This window comes from Myodes glareolus, chromosome 7 (assembly GCF_982192425.1).
Source record: "Myodes glareolus chromosome 7, mMyoGla1.1, whole genome shotgun sequence".
NCBI classification, from domain to species: Eukaryota; Metazoa; Chordata; class Mammalia; order Rodentia; family Cricetidae; genus Myodes; species Myodes glareolus.
In genome coordinates this window covers 58,336,717-58,358,028 of record NC_142032.1, presented here as the reverse complement: position 1 = coordinate 58,358,028, position 21,312 = coordinate 58,336,717, and the positions used below count along the sequence as shown (strand labels likewise).

General features: G+C 49.9%; 1 protein-coding gene across 1 annotated transcript in view; it reads right to left on the bottom strand.

Annotated features, from left to right (window-relative positions):
• The window catches only part of Lrp5 (LDL receptor related protein 5), a 104,473-nt gene extending 85,252 nt beyond the window's left edge, over positions 1 to 19,221 (bottom strand). The window contains exon 1 of the mRNA XM_087908239.1: positions 19,041 to 19,221. Coding sequence (XP_087764365.1) covers positions 19,041 to 19,125 — 85 coding nt within the window. The 5' untranslated portion in view covers positions 19,126 to 19,221. The remainder of the gene's footprint in view (positions 1 to 19,040) is intronic.
• Positions 19,222 to 21,312: the final 2,091 nt, after the last annotated feature.

The following is a 21,312-nucleotide window of genomic DNA, read 5'->3' as shown; positions in this document are numbered from 1 at the left end:
AGGGCAGAGTAGAGAAAAATATGTATTTCAGAATCCCAGTTTGACTTGCCAGAAACCAGCCCATTACTAACATTCTTATTTTCGACAAAATATAGCATTCTGATTACACACCATCTTGGTCCCATGGCTCCCAGCCTGCCAGGCTCCCGGAAGTGGCCCACGACCACGGCAAAGAGCAGGACAACAATCCCAGGATGGAGATGCACTCAGAGCCCCTGGGGACTGAGTGCTTGGACACTCTGGTGGAGGCAAGTCCTTCCACGGGACAGTGGCAGCTTTCTCCCAATGCCTCATGGTTTGTCCTACCAGGTACAGGACAACCACTCAGGTTCATGAATGTGGGAAGACCAGCCCATCAGACACCTCCCCCAAGAGGACAACTGTATCACTGCAGCCCCTCTCCAGGTCTGTTTCCCATCTGTTCAACAGGTCTCCACCAGCAAGGAACAAAACCTACAAGGGGCGCCTTTGGTGATTTTGTTTGTGTTAGATTTGAGAGGTGTGTATATGTGTGTATTTGTGTGTGTGTGCGTGGACACATACAGGTGTTTAGGCTGCATGTATGTCTGTGTACAAGGTGCATGCCTGGTGCCTGCAGAGGCCAGAAGAAGGTGTTGGATCCCCAGGACCTGAAGTTAAAGAAAATTGTGAGCTGCTATATGGGCACTAGGAATCAAACCTGATCTTAACCACTGAGCCATTCTTCCAGCATGTGGTTTTTTCAGACTGATATCTTTTATGTAGCCTAGGAGGGCCATAAACTCCACCTCCCAAGTGCTGAGATTATAGGCATAGGTCACCATACCCAACTCCTTAAAGCAACTTCAAAGATCCAGGTGGTGGGTGGCACTTGTCTTTAATCCTAATACTAAGCAGATCTCTGTGAGTTCAAGGCCAGCCTGTTTTACAGAATGAGTTCCAAGACAGCCAGGGCTCACAAAGAAACCACGTCTTGAAAAACAAACAAACAAACAAACTTTTAAAAAAACATTTCAAATAGGCTTCTACTCTTTCTATTTCTTTGGGCCTCAGTTTCCCCACCTCTAATCCAGGGACTGTCCCATCCACAAGACAGCAAAAAAACCTCAGCAGTTTTCATCTGTTGTTTTCTGGGTGTTCCAAAGGAAGACACGTTTGTTTACAAAGGGAATCGTTCCTTAGCACACCCAGCACACGAAGCACACACACTCGGGGACGGTTCTGTCCATACCAGTTTCTCGGTATCAAAGCCAGCTTCCCAGCACAAAGACTGGCCGAGGAGCTCCTAATATGCCATGCTTACCCCTGTTTGGCTCCTGATCCTTGTTCATCTAAACAGAGAAGTGACAAGCTGAGTAGCCAGGGCTGCAACTCAGACATAGCATCTGGTGATGCCGAATTTTCCGGATTGCCACCTGCCCCTGCATCTGCAGTGACCTGAACCTGGACTCCTCTTTAGTTGAGGAACTAGCACTAGACACAACAGCTCAGAGCTAGAATGCTTGCTCAGTATGTAGGAAGTCCAGCACTCAGACAGACAGAAAGCCAAGGAAAAGTCACTGAGACTCAAGGTAACACAGACATCAGAGTCCTAGTGTCCCCAAAAGCAATGCAGATCGAGAATTCGGCATAGATGAACTCAGAGACAGGACTGGAGCTGTGGTCCAACTGTGGTGCCTGAGCCACACCCTAGGAATCACCGCCAACCCCGCAACAGTCAGTCAGACCTGCCAGCTAGCCCTCTTGGCACTGACGCATTTCCATGGAGGTGGGAGAAGGTGGGATGGCCCAGGCCCTCCCTTGTGGGCCAGAGAGGGAAGTGGTTCCCGTGTGGCCACAAAGATCTCATTGTTCTGTCCTCAGAGAGGAAACTGGAGAACTGATTTCAGAAACAAGCCTACCTTTGTAGCGGCTCCCGTTTCCTTTAAGAGCTGCAGAAACCAGTCATAAAAACCGCCAAATTTATCATCGCTCTCCAAAATATGTTTATTGAGCCAAAGTCGCAGACTTCTGCTTTCAAACAAGCCACAGCTCTGGAAAAAAAGTGGGCACCCAGGTGCCAGGGCCACTGCCCCAAATGGTGACGGGTGCCAACTCAGGATCAGGTAACACGCTTTTCCCTTTGTGGCCAACTGGACAGAAGAAATGAGAGAGCAGAAGATACAAGCCACCTCTGGGGTTGCAGAGATGGCATTGAACCCTTGGCCTTCTGGCCCCAGCCAAGCTTATCAGAGCACCAACATATCAGAGGTTCAGGAGTTTGAGGTCTGGCTGTCTTGGAACCTCACTGGGTGGCAGGTCTGGAGGTTGGTGGGGATGCAGAAGAGCCCAGGAGCCCTTCCCACAGTGCCTGCAGACACTAGGGCACACAAACTCTGCAGCAGGGACCCAAGGATGACCCAAATTCCTTATCAAAGAAATCCAGAGAGAAGCTCTACTCTGGCTGTTCTAGGATAGGTCCTGGTTTAGTGAACCCACAGATCTCATGCCTGCCCACCTTCCTAGGTTGCTGTCTGCCAGATGTCACCTAGTCCCCACAGGAGGTGGAACTGCTGTCACCTGTGCTACAGACAAGAAGACTGAGACCTAAGAAAGGCAAGGAACTTCACAAAGTACCATCTGGGGCAACTCTGCCAAGGGGATTCAGATGCCTGGTTGGGGAGGGGGTTGCCTGATTCAATAGGGAGCGGTGTGTGGGAGTACACACCTACAACCTCAACACCGCACAGGCTGAGGCTCAAAAACAGGCTAGACAGGCTACAAAGAAAGATTCTGTCTTAGAAAAAGGTAGCAGAGGGGGACGGGATGCTGGGGAGAGGGCTCAGAGGTTAGGAGCATCAGCTGCTCTTCCAGAGAACCTGGGTTCAGTCCCCAGCACCCACATGACTTCTCACAACCATCTGTGACCCCATGATCATGTCTTCTGATATCAGAGGACACCAGGTACAACTGCACAGCCATACATGCATGCAAAACAATTATACATATAAAATAAACTTTAAAAAAACATTACTGCATTTTGCTCAACACCCAGACTCCTCTGTAAAAAGTATCAGATGTGAAGAAAACATCCAGCTGTTAGGCAGGTAGTGTGCAGGAGTGCCCCACTACACAGGAGGACCAGCAGACAAGCCTCTCCACCTGTTGCTTTGTTTGTTTGTTTGATTGGGGTTTTTTGTGGTTTTACAAGACAAGGTTTCTCTCTGAGGCTTTGGAGCCTGTCCTGGAACTAGCTCTTATAGACCAGGCTGGCCTCGAACTCACAGAGATCCGCCTGCCTCTGCCTCCCAAGTGCTGGGATTAAAGGCGTGTGCCACCACCACCCGGCTCTCCACTTGTTCTTATGGGGCCCACCTGCCAGATAGCACAGGCCCAGACAGCATAGCATGGCCAGTCAGCAAAGGTAAGCAACCCTAAGGGTTTCGATCAGGGCTCCAGTCTAGGAAGCTCCCCTCACAGCACCAGGCAAGGCCCATGTTCTCCTCAGTCTCAGCACTCACTTCTGCAGGACAGAGTTGTGAAGACAGCAAACATGGAGACCATACAACAACAGAGGAATAAGGCCCTGAGCTGGTTAGTTTGAAGCCAACTTGACACAAGCTAGGAGTTATCTAAAAAGAAGGAACCTCAATTGAGAAAACGCCTCCATAAGATCTGGCTGTAGGGAGGACAGATCCCATGTTCAGTTCCCAGCACCCACATGGTGGCTCACAACCATCTACTAGGGGTTCTGATGCCCTCTTTTGTCATGTAGGTACACATGCAAATAGGACATTCATATACATAAATCTTTAAACCCAGCCCATTGTCCATGGGGTCACTCCTGAGCTAGTGGTTCGGAGCAAGCCAGTGAGCAGCACCCTTCCATGATCTCTGCATGGGTTTCTATCTCCAGGTTCCTGCCCTGACTTCCTTCAATGTCTGACTACAATGTGGAAGTGAAAGCCTGGTGCGGGAGAACTGTCTATATTCTGTCAATCATGTTTTAAATAAATGCTGACTGGCCAGGCAGGAGGTGTAGGCAGGAAAACCAGGAAGTGGAAATTATGCAAGGAGAGCAGGAGGATTCTTGGAACGAGGAAGCTGATTCCTCCCACTCCTGCCCAGATCATCGAAGCAGCAGGATGTGATCTGCCCCACTGAAAAAGGTACTGAGCCATATGGCTAAAATAGATCAAAAAAATGGGTTAATCAAGATATGAGAGTTAGCCAGTAAGAAGCTAGAGCTAATGGGCCAATCAACTTTATAACTTACGGAGTCCTCTGTGTTATTTTCTCTGGGACTAAACAGGTGGGAACTGGGCGGGACAGAAAACACAAACAAACAAGCAGGCCCCATCATGTTACAAAAGCCAAATAGACCTTTTCCTCCCCAACTTGCTTTTGGTCATGGTGTCTTGAGGAAGCAATAGAAACCCTAACTAGGACAAGTCCCACATGCCACCTCCTCACAGTGACCACCCAGGCTTTGTGGGTACCTGAGGTCTGCAGATAGCAGACAGACATCCCCTACAAGATCAATCTAAAGCTTCCGTATTGGGAACTCAGAGGTAGATGGGGGAAAGCCCAAGAGGCTCCACGCCTGCAAGTTCGGCTCTGCTCTGCCACCAGGCACTTCTCAGTGAACACAGCCCCTCAGAAGGAAAGATTTTCTCTAACAGACTGTGTTTCAAGGTTGAAGTGAGCAGTCACAGGCTGGATGCCACCGTCCATTAGTTCTCACTGAATAAATCTGATGTGTGTCTCCACCTACCTACTGCTCTCAAACCTCCTGACAGGGCAGGGACAACTGAAAAGATTCAAGTCCTCCACCAGCTGCTCTGTTAGCACTGCATCATATAGCTGTATAGACAGGCATAGTCCCGGTGCCATGGCAGAGACTGTACCAGTCAGCTGCGCCTTGCCTCCAGCCCCAACACCAGCTTTGTGCTTTCTCTTAAGGCAAGGACCTATGTACCCCAGGCTAGCTTCAAATGTACTATATAGCTGAGGATGACCATGAATTTCTGATCATACTGCCTCTAGCTCCTGAGGACTGAGATTCCTGTTGCACCATAATGTCTTAATGCTACCCCAGACACCAGATCTGTGTTTCTTCAGCTCTGTCACAAAGACAGAGAAGTAAAACTGGAATTCAAGCATATAGACTCTGGAGAGCACAACAGAAAGGAACAAAGGCAACATGCTTCTCATTAAAGCTCCAACATTCTCAATGCCACAGGAAAGGTCCAGCAATGGCTCAGTGGTTAAGAGCACTGGCTGCTCTTGCAGAGGACCTAGACTGGGTTCCCAGCATCCAGACTGCACTCACAAGCCTTCTAACTGCAGCTCCAGGACATCAGTTCCCTTCTGGCCTCTGCCAGCAACTGCATGCACAGCATACAGTCACACAAACACAGGAAGAAAACTAAAAACTTCTATTATTTCATTTTCCTGAGGGGTAAAAAAAAAGGGTCATAGAAAGCTTTTTCAACATGATAAAAAACGAGCTGGGCTTGGTGGCACACACCTTAATCCCATGACTCAGGAGGTAAGGCAGGAGGATAGAAGTTCAAGACCAGCCTAAGCTACATGGAAGTCTGAGTCTAACCTGAGACTCTGTCACAAAAATAAAAAAATAAAAAAAAGATATAAGTATCATGTGACGCTTACAGGTACCAGGCGCCATCACGTTACACAGTCCGAGCTACACTCGGTCGGCCAGTATCACACAGACTGAGGTTTCATGGTCTGGTGTGTTTGAGGGGCACAGGCTACTCAATGAAAACAGCTCTGCCAATGGCAGGCCTCAAGTCTATGTCCTGGAAACATGGGGCTCCACTTGTGGCTCAGACGCCATGAGGCAGGGCAGGTATCCCAGAAACTGATAGCTAACAGGGGATCTATTCCCAATAGGGGGCCCACAGAAGGTTCTGGACTCTGTGGAGATAAATAGGACTGGGAAAATGCTACAAGACCAGAGGCTAGGAAGGGCCTACCAGGCCAAATGTTCCCACTTCAGACACTATAGAACTGGAGAAGTTTACTGAGAAAGCTATGGGCACAGTGAAAATCTGGTTTAAAGAAAATGGGGGAGCCAGGAGTGGTGGTGCACAACTTAATCCCAGTACTTGGGAAGCAGAGGCAGGCAGTGCTCTGGGTTTGAGGCTGTCCTGGTCTACAGAGCTCTAGATCAGTCAGGGCTACACAAGGGAACCCTGTCTCAAAAACCCAAAGAAAATGGGGGAGTGTAGGGATGGCTCAGCTGCTCTTTCAGGGGACCGAAGCTCAGTTCGCAGCACCCATCTGGGACAGTTCACAAGCTTCTGTAGCTCCAGCTCCAGGGGATCTAATGCCCTCTCCTGGGCTCCTCAGGTGCTACACTCACATGCGCAGACGAAACACATATATACCTCACTAAAAGTCAAGTCAAATCTTTAAAAGGAAAAAGAAAATGGGTTGGGGATGATAAAGTGCTTTCCCAGTATCAACCCCCAGCACCGCATAAAATGGGGAGTGCTGGTGCATGTCTGCAACTGAAATAGGAAGATCAAAAATTAAGTAATGGGAAGCACAACCTGGGATAAATGAGACTCTGTGCCACACACTTACACATTCTCAAGCACACACACACACGAAACAAATTACTCTGTCTAGAACATAAGATTAACAGGCTAGAAGAAGGTTCCAGAAAGTATGGTGACCAACATCATCCATAGTTGATGTCACCTGTCCTGCCTTTTCACCAAATGAGCACTGTGGGGCCAAGGGGTGAAGCCTCAGAGCCCTGACAGTTTAAGTGAGGGAAATAGACAGAAATGACATCCACACTGAGCTTCCAACTTGAGCAGAGAGGGCTGGGACAGTGTGGCCGCACCCTGACTCACACCACCCAGTCTCCTTCAGAACTGAGTTGGGTTGGGGACAGCATGGTGTAGTGGCCTGGCCTCCAGAAGCATACGGAGGACACATCTTGCCCAAAGTCACCTGGTATGCATTCTCATTGGCTCCGGGCCCAGACCCAGCCTGCCCCCTGTGGATGCGAGGATATGAGCTGACAGGGGACAAAGGCTGGAGGGCACCCAGGCTGAGTTCTGGCTAGGCCACACTGGGCAGCTATTAATGGCCCCATTGAGCAATTTCCTGAGAGTTCTGCCAGGCAGGAGCAGCCTTCCCATCAGAGCTAGCAGAAGGGACAGCCCAGGGAAGCTCGAAGAGGCACTCACCTTTTGCGATGATTTAAGAAGGGAAACAATATGCTTGGTAATTATGCCTTCAGATTGAAGCTGAAAGTAGTCTGCTCTGGAGTGGGCATGGTGGCAGGGGTGTTCCCAGATAGTCCACTATCAGCCCACTGAAAGCGAAACACGGTATCTAATTAAAAACCCAGATGTTGAGATGGGCTCTATCACAGGTGGTGGACGAATTGACTTCCAAGCCAAGGGGTAGAGAACACATCACATCTGGTCCCTGACACCTGCTGGATGTCACCGTTTACTGTTCCCAGACCAAGAGATCAAAGGACGAGGTCAAGAGGCTTACTCTGCAAGAGTAAAAACTCAAAGACGTCAACAAGCTTCCCAAACAGAACGCATGGGGAGAGGTTTGCACAGTTATCTCAAAACACCTCTGATAGTACAAAGATCAGGCAGAGAGGCACAGGCCACCTGGTGGGAAGGTCCAGGGTCAGGAGCCACGTGTCTGAGGACAGGACACTGCACAGGGAAGAGTGGAAATCTGGTTGAGCAGAGACATGATGTGGGCCATTTGTACACTGTGATGATGTATTGCTGTGACTGGTGTAATAAAAAGCTGACCGACCAATAGCTAGGCAGAAGGTATAGGTGGGACTTCCAGGCTAAGAGAAAACTGGGGAGAGGAAAGGTTTAGTCACCAGACAGACACAGAGAGGAAACAGGAGGAGCAAGACTGAAGAGAGGTAACACCACTTGGTAGAACACTAATATAAATGGGTTAAGTTATAAGAGTTGAGAAAAGCCTAAGCTAAGGACAAGCTTTCATAATTAATAAGTCTCCGGGTCGTTATTTGCAGGCTGGTGGTTCGAAGACAGTCCAACAAGAAAGCCTGCTATAGAGACAGGCTGGTCATTACATCTAAGTGTGGGGCCAGCTCCCCACACCTCATACCATATTCTTAGAAAATAATAGTAATGGGTTGGAGAGCCAACTCAGTGGCTAAGATCACTTACTGTTCCCCCAGAAGACCAAGTTCAGTCCCCAGAACCAAGGTGAAGTGGCAGCCCTAGGGAGTATGGCACTACCTTCTGGTTTCTGTGGACACTAAACACTACACACAGACACACACAAGTACACATAATTAAAAGGAAAAATTTTTTAGGCTGGAGAGATAGATCATCAAGAACATTGGTTGTTCTTCAAAAGGACCAGGGTTCAATTCCCAGCACCCACATAGAGGTTCATAACCTTCTGTAGCTCCAGTCCATGGGATCTAACATCCTCTTCTGGCCTCCAAGGGCACTGCATATACATGGTACATAGATATACAAGTAGGCAAAATACCTATGCACATAAAATATAAAGGTTTAAATTTTGGTTTTTGTTTCTTTTTGGTTTTCGAGACTGGCTGTCCTTGAACGCACTCTGTAGACCAGGCTGGCCTCAAACTCACTGAGATCCACCTGCCTCTGCCTCACAAGCACTGGGATTAAAGGTGTATAACACCACCGCCTGACAAGGTTTAAAATTTTTAATGTTTAAAAAAAAAAAAGTCTGGGAGGCCAAGTGTAGAAAGAAGCTCATGCCTTTAATCCTAGCACTCTGAAGGCAGAGGCAAGAGACAACTCTGGGAGTTGGAGGCTAGCCTGGACTACATATAGTGCCAGGCCAAGAAGGACTACAGAGAGGCCCTGTCTCAAAACAAACAGAAAGATAATCTGAATGTAGAATTCAAGGTCATAAAACAGGAATTGACCTGAAAAAAAAAGAATATATAAAAAAAAGAATATATTTACGATCTGTAGGCAGAATAAAGACCTGCAGTCATAAGAAATAAGACTGACAACTTCAACTATTCAAAACATTTTGGTATTTACTATTATTATTATTATTATTATTATTATTATTATTATTATCATCATCATCATCATCTTGTTTTGGGATTTTTGAGACAGTCTCACTATATTGCCCAGGTTGGTCTCAAACTCACAGCAATTCTCCTGCCTCTGATTCCTGAATGCTGGGGTTACAGGTATAAGCTACCACACTCAGTTGTTTCGTTTTGTTTGGGACAGGATCTTACTCTGTATCCCAGGCTATCCTCAAACCTCCTGCCTCAACCTCCTGAGTGTTGGCATTACAGTCATAAACCACCACACCTGGTAGAGACTCTTTAATGTCTTTATATTTCCAAATATAAAATATATTTATATATATATAAAAGATTAGCCACAGACCTGAAGGAAAATATGGAATAAATACCAAATACACCAAACAATACCCACAAAAAATAATAAGCTTGCTACACACACTACCACTTGGCTTTCTTGTTAGAAAAGATACAGAAAGTACCTCTAACGGGTCAACAGGTTGAGATGAGGAGGGAAGGGTCAGATTTACATTAAAGAGATGAAGACATGCTGAAAAATACAACAAGCTAAAATATGGGTCAAAAAGCTGTCCACAGGGAGAAAGAAACAGGATATAAAGAAAAGCCATCAGCCAGGTGGCAGTGGCTCAAAAGACAGATGGATCTTTGTGAATTTGAAGGTAGCCTGTTCTACATAGTGAATCCCACCAAAAAAAAAAATAAATAAAATAAAATAAAATAAAATAAAACGCCAGGCATGGTAACACTTGTCTGTTTTCAACAACTCAGGAGGGTGAGGAGAAAGACCCACAAAAATGAAAAATACAAGTAGTATTGATCCAATAAATCAGCCAAAGGCCAACAGATCCTTACACACCAGTGTCTCGCTATAGCCAAATGTAGAGACAACCCAAGGTCCAGGGCTCACAAGATCGGCATATCTGTTCCAGGGATTGGTACTGAGCTATAAAAAGAAGATAATTCTGGTACAGGCAAAGCTCAAAGGGACTATGATGTTTGCCTTAAACATCATGTAAATAAGCCAAACAAATATTAACTTCACAAACATGAGTTCCCCGAAAGAGTCAGACTTACGGGAACATGGAGCAGAAGAGACGACTTACCAAGGCCAGGGCTGAGCGGGGATGGGAAGTGACCATGTTAGAGGTCAAACATTTCTGCTGGGGTGATGAAAACTTGTGGAAACAGATGGTAATACACAACACTGACAACGTGATGATGTCACAGACTCTGCACACTCACAGTCAAGGGTCAGAGTGATGGCCTGGGGTGGGGGCGCGGCACTTACTGCCCCTCCTGAACACCTGAGCTAGATCCATAGGGACCCACGTGGATGGAGAGCACTGACTCCCGTGAGTTGTTCTCTGACCTCCACATGTGTGCTATAGGGTGTACATACGCCACCCCATCCCCTCCCATGTACAGTAAATATGTAATAAAAACTGAAAAGAACAGACACTAGAGATACGGCTCTGTGGTTTAGAGCACTGGCTGCTCTCCCAGAGGATCGGGGTTTGGTTCCCAGCACTCACATAGAAATTCACAACTGTCTGTAACTTTTCCAGAGGATTTGATGCCCTATTCTGATCTCTGTGGACAAAGAGCACACATGGAGTACACAGACATATATGAAAGCAAAATAACTATACACATATAAATAAATAACTTTTTAAATAAATAGAAACAGTCGAACCTGCAAGTTTTATTCGATTCAGTTTACTGCAATAAAAAAGGCTGTTCCACAGCACTCAGGAACAGGAGAATCTCTGTGAGTTCAAAGCCAGCCTTGTCTACAGAGCAAGTTTCAGGACAGCCAAGGCTACACAGAGAAATCCTGTCTGCTCCAAAGAATTGGAGATAAGAACATTGGCTGCTCTTGCAGAGGATAGGTGTAGCTCCCAGCACCTACATATGGTTCTCGGGCTTCAGGGGATCTGTGACACCCTCTGTGAACACATGCTACACAGCCATACATGAAACCAAACACTCATACACATATAATAAAGTAAATAAATCTTTCTTTTTTTAAAAAAAGTTTTCCTAAATAAAAACATAGGAGTTGAGTACACTCAACAGTAGAATGTGTGTTGAGCACAGGCCTTGGGTTTGCACACACACAGACACACACACACACGTGCACACACACACACGCACGCACGCACACACACACACACCAGGTAGAATAGCATATACACTCAACAGTAGAATGTGTGTTGAGCACAGGCCCTGGGTTTGCACACACACAGACACACACACATGCAAACGTGCATACATACACACACACACCAGGTGGGAATAGTACATACACTCAACAGTAGAATGTGTGCTGAGCACAGGCTTTGGGTTCCAAACCCAACACCATACACACAAACGTTCACACGCAAATGTGCAAACACACACCAAGTGGGTCCCTGGATCCCAGGGACCATTTTTCTAGGCAGCCCGAAACCTCTAGCAGTGATCCCATGGTTTGAACACCTCTGAGAAAGGCCACTTACACCTGTAGTAGGCAGGGCTCCACCGGGCGTCTGCAAGAGAATCATAAGGACAGCTCAAGGCACACGTATGATGGACCCCAGGTATCCTTTATATTCCCAGATGCCTACAGATGAAGCATCACCTTGGCCACAATGGGTCAGCCTGTCACCAGTGCCACTCCTAAAAGACTATCCCCGCCTCCTGGCTGTGTAAATGACGGCCAAAGAAAAGGACAATGGGCAAACATTTAACCACCAGCTTGGAGCACACTCTGATGCTCGTGCAGGCTCAGCTGGCAGGCTCTACTGCCACCAGACCATTACCTCAAGAGGAGGTGGCGTGACCTGATGCAGTCAAGGGGCAGTGGGTAGCAGGGCCCACACCAGGCAGTACAGACACAGTCTCTCAACCCTAGCTGGGCCATGTTTAAAAAGATATTCTCTGACTACAAGAAAAGGCCTAAGACACAGATGTTTGTGCAGTCCAGTGTGGCTCAGCTGCTTGCTGAGGGCAGGCAGACGGCTCAGTTGCAGGTCTCTGGCTGCCCCTCGTACTGCCTCTCCCCCAACTGCTGGTGGCTGCAGCACAGGCAAACATGCAAACAAACACAACGAAGGACAGAACTGTTCCGTCAATGTGACAAAAACACTGAGAAATGCAACTTAAAGGGAGTGCAGGGTTATCTGGTTAACAGTTCCGGGTTAGGGAAATCAAAGCAGGAGCTTGAAGCAGCAGGTCACATCTCCCATCCAAGGCAGAGAGAAATGAATGCACGCATGCTCACTGTTCGGCTTTCTCCACTCTTAACAGCCCAGGGCCCAAACCCAGGAATGAAGCCGCCTACAGTGTCTTCCGAGCTCAATTAAGGAAAGCATGACAAAGACAAAGACCAACCCGATCTACAGTGGCCCACAGACATGCTCACAGACCAACCTGATCTACAGTGGCCCACAGACTAACCTGATCTACACAGTGGCTCACAGTCCAACCTGATCTACAGTGGCCCACAGACTAACCTGATCTACAGCGGCCCACAGACATGCGCACAGTCCAACCTGATCGACACAGTGGCCCACAGACATGCGCACAGACCTCTCACTAAGGTCTACAGTCTCTCACTGAGACTTTTTTCTTAGGTGCTGACAGGAGACTGTGTCACACTGACAACTGAAACTAACCATACAGAAAGACTCTACCAGAGACGGTGGGTCCCAGGGACTGGAACTGCAGAGATGGGGCTGGGCCCGTAGGCTGGTGAGATAACACAACAGACCTGAAAGGGATCCTAGAAGGGTTGGGTAGAACCCCCAAGTAGCCCTTTGGTGAAACCAAATGTGGTGCCAACTATATCCACAAGGTGACAGGGACAAACTGGAAGCAACAGTGCCAGAGAGGGGGACAAGTAAAGATTCAGTCAGTCTCGGTAAGGCCTCAAAGAATGGGTCAGCTGATTTTGTTCTACCATTAAGGAAACTGAGGCACAAAAACGAGAACACTTCAGGGCTCCACACGGAGGCAGAACGCTGTGGTGGGACCCTCAGCAGCCCTAGACACTGGCACCGACGCCCATGGCCCAGAAGATCAAGCAGGACTCACTGGGGATCAGTGAGATGCCAACCACTCCCACACCGTGGCAGGCAAGGGATGAACTGGAAGCCCAAGGCTGAAGCTACGTAATGATTCCTTGGGGCTCAGAGTACAAGGACCAAGGTACACCTACCACATTGACAAAGGTTCCATATCCTAAACACACATCTTGACATTGCCTAGGGACACCAACAGGCCCATCTCAAAGAGGTGGGACTTTTGGCTTAGGGCCACCCCAGAAGCACCGATCTCCAGCACCTTAAGCCACCTCCCAGTCCCATACTGGACAAAAAATTCAGTTCTGCACTCAGCCTCCATTAAAAGGGAACCTGAGGAACTGGAGAGATGGCTCAGCAGTTAAGAGCTCTGTTTGCCCTTCCAGAGATCTTGAAGTTCAATTCCCAGCAACCTCATGGTAGCTCACAACCATCTACAGTGAGATCTGGTACCCTCTTCTAGCATACAGGCATACATGCAGGCAGAGCACTGTACATATAATAAAAAATAAATAATTAAAAAAATAAAAAATAAAAGGGAACCTGGGTACCCAAGATGGGCTCCAAGTGTCTCCCTCACTGTGGTGGTGAGGGAAGGAACACTGTGTCCTTCCAGGCTTCACCGATCCCACAGGTGCTGGCAAGGCTGGCTGATCAGCTCAATTTTGTAGCTGTGGAAACTGAGGCCAAGAGCCAGCAAGCCACTCTCCAGAGGCTGGAGGGAAAGCAGGGTAGACCCGCCAGCTAGGCCTGGGGCCACCTCCCTGTGGGCCCCACAGCTGCCTCCACCCGTCACACTTGGACTGCTCTGCCCCAGGCGGCTGGCTCAGAGCCCACGTGAGGCTTTCCAAGCAAATGTGAGCAGAGTCACGAAGCCCAGAAGCTGGGTGCAGCCCTCAGCTCCCACCACGCCTGCCCCCACAGAATCCTGTTTCCAGAGGCTATTGAGTGATCCAACTTGGTGCCTCCTGACCACCGTGTCCAGCTCCCTCTGGGTCTGTGAGAATACTCAGTCCACACTCTCAGGACCCAGGCTCCATACAGATGGCTGTGAAGAGAAACAGGCTGGCAGGAGGCCAGCACAGACTGCCTAGCTTCTGAACCTCCTGACACAGCCCCCCCCCCCCCCAGCTCATCTGCTGAAAGCCACAGGCAACCAGGACCAACTCAACCAGAGAATAAACAGATAAACTCTGGTCTATCCGCAGAGTAGAATAGCACTCAGCCATAAAACGGGCTACAAGATACAAAGAAGTCAGACAGAACATATAAAATGCAGCCAGGTACAAGATGGCTAATTCTAGCTACTCAAGGGACTGACACAGGGGGATTGTTTGAGCCCAAGAGTTCAAGGCCAGCCTGGGCAACACAGAAAGATGCTATCAGCCCCCAAGAAGTGACTAGACCGGGCAGATCCCAGAGACTGCATGAAAACTGCAGTTGGGAGATGGGAAGCCACTATTCAATGAAAATGGGATTTGCTTTGGAACAATGAAAATATTTTATTAATTGATGATTGTAATCTATGACTATGGCCAATGTCAGGGTCATGCATGCTTGAGACAAGGTGGGACCCCGGTATGACTCCTAGAATGTAAGTATCAATTCCAATATTTTTTAAGATGTATGGGTAGTTTACCTATGTATGTTCACCACATGCATGCAGTGCCCACATAGGCCAGAAGAGGGTGTCATATCCCCTAGAACTGGAGTTACAGACAGTTGTGAGATGCCATGTTGGTGCTGGAAATTGAACCCTGGTCCTCTGTAAGAGCAATAAGTGTTCTTAATCAATAAGCCATCTCTCCAGCCCCATCAATTTCAATTTTTATCTTTATTTCTTCAGTTGATTATTTTTGGAGGGGGACTAGGTAGTGTTTTAAGAGGCTGGCTTTGAGTTCGGGACCCTTCTGCCTTCACCCCTGAGTGCTGGGATGCCGGCATGTGCCAGCATGACCAGCTAGTTCCAGAGCTACTGGACAGATGGCTATTGCTCTTGCAGAGGATGTGTGTAATCCCCAGCAACACACAAGGCAGCTCACAGTGGCCTGTCTGGACTTCTAGCTCCTGGGTATTCGATGTCCTCTTCTGCACTTCAGTAGTGAACTAGACTCGCACATATGCACATATACATAATTTGCACATATGCACACAGACAAACACATAACTTAAAATAAAAATAAATCTTTTTAAAAATTCAGTTCCAAAGCCAAGTATGGTAGTACATGCCTTTAATCCCAGACTCAGAAGCCAGAGGCAGGCAGATCTCTGTGAGTTCAAGGTCAACTTGGTCTACACATCCAGTTCTAGGCCAACCACAGCTACAGTAAACTCTGTTCTCAAATTTCAAAACATAACCAAAATAATAATAATAACCTCAGTTCCACACTATTCACCTAAGTCAGCCTTGACCCACTCCAGCCTGAAGTCTGATCTTCCTTGCCTCTAGGTCACAGACGAACTGACCTCTCTCAGCAGAGACTATCTGGCCGTTGAGGACTGAGGTCTGGACCCTCTGGTCTGTGTGCCCAGGGTGAGGACTCATTTTTCCATAGCTTTATACCAGTCCCAGTGTTCTATGTGCCCCTCCACATGGGTACCCAGACACCACGACCGTCTATGTCTGCTACCCTGTCCCATTCCACCCAGCAAGCTTAACCTGGCACCAGACACCAGAAAAACGGGTATGGTAGTAAGAGTCAGGAGTGCTCCCACTAAGAAGTTACTGCAAGTAAAGCAGTGAGAGTCATGGGTGCTCCCACTAAGAAGTTGCTGCAGGTAAAGCAGTGAGAGTCATGGGTGCTCCCACTAAGAAGTTACTACGGGTACAGTAGTGAGAGTCATGGATGCTCCCACTAAGAAGTTGCTGCAGGTAAAGCAGTGAGAGTCATGGGTGCTCCCACTAAGAAGTTACTGCAGGTACAGTAGAGAGAATCACGGGTGCTCCCACTAAGAAGTTACTGCAGGTAAAGCAGTGAGAGTCATGGGTGCTCCCACTAAGTTATTAAATTGTGACAGGAAGGATTTTCATGGCCATGTTCCTAGGGAGAAAATCAAGGGTGGAGTCAGCTGCCTACCTCCCCCAGCAAGTGGCAAGGCTGGGACGAGACTTTGGGCTGCAGGGTCCGGTCCACATCACTTTATTTCCCCACTCTCATTAGTGGCCGCAGAGTAAAATTCATCAGTTACTGAATACCCAGGATCACAACACAGAAGAAAAGCCCAGCCCAGGACCTGGGAAGATGGCTCAGCTGGTAAAGGACTTGCTGGGTAAGCCTGAGACATACCCAAGCCCCATGTGAAGAGCCAGGCATGGTAACATGCTTATAATCAGTGAGGCCTGGTTCCTGGTGAAACCTTGTCTCAAGGAACACGGCGGATGGCTCCTGAGGAACTCAACACAAGACTGACCTCTAGCCTTCGTATCACATGGCGGAAAACTACAAAAGGCTGACCTCTGGCCTTTACATGTACAGGCATGCACACACATGAACACACACATACACACAAAAGACAAAAATCCAGACCATGCACCACCAGCCTCCAGCATTCCCAGGCCAGAAAGATCAAAGGCCATGTCGCACAACTGTCCCTGAAGCTCTGCCACCACTACCCAGACCTGGGCTAGGGATGGTACTGAGAGTATCAGGGTATTACTCGCACCTAACACGCCCTGCCACATGAAAGAAAAGGGTACCAGATCCTTATACCAAACACAGAGCAGCTATGTAAGCCACCCCCAACGTGCAACTAGGCATAAAACCCTGGCTGGTCTGACCATTCCACTCTCCTGCCCCCAGGGCACCCACTTGCAAAGTAGGTGGCAGAATCCTCACCTGGAGGCTCCCCACCCCCACACCCTGTGTGAATTCTGCTAGATGCCTGAGCCTGACTATAGAATGTCAATTCTATAGTCAAAATAAAAAGGGTTCCAACCATGCTGGGAACTGTGAGGTGGCTTTCCCCAGAGACGCTCAGGACAAATGTTGGATCAAACAGGTTGCCTGGGTAATTTGTTGCACAGAGGGATCAAGGAACAGGATCCTCATTTGGAAGAGACTCACTCAGCATTTAGTTAACCCAATATAACCCAACATGTGCTGGCTGGGCCCTCCCAGGGGCAGGCAGGCAGCCCACATCTGCAGGAACCTCCTCCAGGAGGCCAGACAGGCTGGGCTGGTCCTGGGACAAGTGCTCAGGGCCCGTAGGAGGGAAGCCTAGGGTTTCCAGGCTGGGGAATGCCGCTCTCCACACAGGGACCACTAGAACAAAGGCTTTTCTGTGGGCCCACAGCTTCAATTTGCAACAGGAAGCAATCAGGAAAAATAATTAGCTGCCCACTTACTGCCTTCTCTCCAGACTCCCAAAGCGTGAATCTCACACAGACGTTTGGGGGGCACACAGCCACCAAGAACAGTCAAAATAAGAGCCTCGGGGAGATTCCTCCCTTGCTTCCATTTTAGGCCTGGATTACCCCATCAGCTGGTACTCCTGGGGCCTGGCTTCCTAATGTTAAAATAATCAACTCTATTTTTGCCTCATACACCACCAAACTATAAAGATGTTAAGTCTGGAATACTAGACGGCAGGCAGGGGGATTCCAGAAATGTCAACCCCACCTCAGACAGGAAAGTCGACTTACAAACCCCACCTTTAAAACAAACAGCCCCTCCACCCCCAAACCCCTTCTGCAGCCACGACCCAGGCATTTCCGGAAAGAGAAGCGCTGGCCTGGACTTCCCACGGCCTGTCACGGTTTTGTCTTCGCCTTGTTTTGCTAGCACCAGACATGGCCGGAAAATGTAAACACGATCCCGAGGGAGACAAGTTTAGGGGGAGACTCCCCCAGAGCCCTCGGGCTGAGGGCGAAAGCTCCAGAACTAGAGGAAGTCAGCTCCCTCGCTCCCCCGCCTCCCCAAAAAAAAACCTGGGTGTAAGGGACTGCAACCCAGGGAATCTGAGCAGAGAGCCAGGCCCAGCCACCTCCCTCAAGTGTCTACCCTGAAAATACACAGGGGGACAGCTGTTCGCCTTAATAAGATCCAGACAAAGGGACCTGAAGTTGTCCCCCTACCACACCCCAAACTTCCATCAACATCATCCAGGAGTTCAAAACTATCTGCCGGACCCTTGGACAGCCACACTCCTTGGACAGACAGAAAAACAAAACACAACACACCCGAAAACAATGATTTAGGTGGCAAGAGGCTTGCTTTAAAAACCACATGGCAATCTCCGAATTAAAAGAACATGTGTAGCATTTCCAACTCCTTCGTTTCTCGAGAGTCCGCCTGACCTCAACTCCACCCCTCAGGACACACCAAAAGTTAGAAAGTTCCCCAGCCGGCCACTTCCCCAAAGGTGGGTCTAAATGAGACAGGATCATACCTCCCCACACCAAGGCACCCACGCAACCGATCCTGGGGATGGACACTGGTCAGCGGTGGCCAGCGCCACCGTTTGGGGGCCCAAGCGATCAGATGGGTCACTGGGGTCACGGGGCACCTGGCAGGTGTCGGTCGGTTTGGAAGGCTGACAGCCACGCAAGTCAGAGAGACAGCAGCCGGGCCAGGCCTCCCCGCGCGGGGCTCTCCGAACTTCCTAGCTAGCAACTTCAGGCACTTCCCAGGGCTCGGTAGGCCGGTCGCCGAAAGCAGGCTCGCGAAAAGTTTTCCCAGTAGTTCGCGACAGGCCAGGCCTGCGCGGGGCCATCGCGATGCCCGTGGGTGCACTGCTGCGCGCGCCCCGCGCCCCGAGCCCCGGGCAGGTGAGGGCCCGCCCGCGCCGCACCTGGCGGGCTCGGTCCCCGGGGAGGGGCCCCGGCGGGAGAGACAAAGGGCCCGCGCGCGGTCCCCCGGCGCGCGCTCCAACTCGCCCGCAACTTGCCAAGTGACTGCTGCGACCCCGGCCATTGTCCCCCGCGCCCACCTTACCCGCGGCGGGGGCCAGGCTGCAGCACAGCGCCAGCAGCAGCAGCGGCAGCGGCGGCGGAGGGGCCCGGGTCGGCGCGGTTTCCATGTCGTCCGGCGGCCGGGAGCGCCGCGCGCTCACTCGGGCTCCATGGCGCGCGCGGCGGCGGTGGATCCTCACGGCTCCCGGCGCCTCCTGCTCCCGCCTCGGGCGCCGCGGCCCAAGACGACGCGGGAGGAGGGAGCGGAAGCCGAGCCGGTCTCCGCCCCCCGCGCCGCCCGCGCCGCCCGCGCCCCCCGCCAAGCCGCGCCCTCCCGCGGGCGCCGGGGAGCCCTGTAGGCGCGGCCCTCCGGCCCGCGACGGAGAGGTCCCCACGAGCAGGTGGGTCACCTGCTGAACCGCTGCACTGACCGGTGGGGTTACCGAGGCAAGGGGAGGCGTGACCCACGCAGCCAGGGGGCCTCCGAGCTGGAAGTTGGGGCGGGGGTGTCCCCTGAGCCAGGTCTGGGCGTTTCACCACAACTGCTGCCACCTGGCCCAGAGACACCTGGCCTCACTTGGGAAGCGCGCAGGAACAAGAGCAGGAGTGGGTGGTGCAGAGAACTAGGGGCTTTTACTTTTAGATTTATTTTTATTTTGTGTGTTAGAGTGCCTGCGTATATGTACACCACATGTGGGAAGGAGTCTGAGGAGACCAGGAGGGTGTCATATCCCCTGTAACTGAGTGTGAGCCACCATGTAATGCAGGAACCGCACCCAGATCCCTGCAAGAGCAGTAAGAGTTTGTAGCTGCTGAGCCATCTCTCCAGCACAGCTTTCTAGAACCTCATACCTTGACCGAGTCCTAGGTGTAATCTCTTCATCTCTTCATGTCCTTATAAAGTGAGACTGACAGAGCCCGGTGATGGTGTCGCAAACCTTTAATCCCAGTACTCAGGAGGCAGAGACTGTTGCCTCTCTGAGTTCAAGGCCAGCCTGGTCCACAGAGTTCCAGGACAGGCTCCAAAACTACACGGAGAAACCCTGTTTCAGAAAACAGAAAAAAAACAAAACAAAAGAATGTCAATGTCTACCTTGCAGGTAGAGAGGAAGGACATGCCTGGTACCCAATAGCTGAGGTGAACTCATAAAGCCAGTGCTCAAGAAGGTGCCTCTGCCTGCCTGTGGTTTATGTTAGGAAGAGACAAACAAAAATAAAGAACCCAAACAAATAAATAGAGATGTGAGGGATGGTCTGTAATCCCAGCTTTGGAAGATTGAGGCCAGAAGAATGCCATGAGTTCAAGGCCAGCCTGGCCTATAGTGAGACCCTGTTTTAAAAGGGTTCCTAGAGTCCTGGATTGCCTACCATGCACACAAGGTTCATCACCCCTCCCACCCCCCAGCACTGCAGACAGGGTAGCACAGGCAGGAAAATCAAAATGAAGTTCAAAGTCAGCCAGCAAGATGGCTCCTGTTGACCTAGGTTCAGTCCTAGGAAGAGGTAAAGAGGAGCAGCTAATGGGGGGAGGGGGTCTCCAGAAGAGAAAAGCCAGGGCCAGAGTCCCCAGTGTCAAGGCTGAGATTTGAATGACGAAGCAGCCCCTGGTACAGGAGCCCCTGGTACAGGAAGAGCAATCTCCTGGGATGGTTGTATCCAACTTAACACTGGAAGAGGAATCAGGTCTAGAGGCCTTGGAGGGCCTTTGCAGGGACTGGGGCATCCAGTGTCCTTGCTGGTTCCTACTCATCCAGCCCATCCCCACCCCTTCCACCTTCAACTCAGAGCCAGGAACACACACCACTCTTCTATCCCTCCCCTCCTCCCCCAAGGCCTTCCACTTTCAGTCTTTTCCCTTGGCCTCAGGTCACTGCAGCCAGTGACACACTAAATAAGCCATATCTCATTGTCCTTCCCCTCAGCAGCTTGCTGACGCTCCCATCCAAGTCAGAGAAGCCTTGGGCTCTCACACAGCCTGACCTATCCACACCTCCTTTACCTCTCTATCTCACCGGCTGCTGGCCCCTTGCAGGAACACTGGGCAGACACTCCTGCCTGGGGAGCCCGTACTGCCTCCACCCACCCTCCATAGCCCACGCTAGCCCACCCAGTCTGCTGCCCCTTTGTGCCAGTTGGCACTTTACAAGGTGTGTGTTTACTTCTTTTTCTCCCTTTGGTTTCCTGTACCTAGACCAGGGCCCAGCACATAGTAGGTGTTCAATAAATAATAAATGTTTGTTAAATGAGCAACAGAGGTTAGAGTTCTGATTTTCCTTTCATTAAAGGAGCACCCTGGGCTGGAGAGGTGGCTCAGA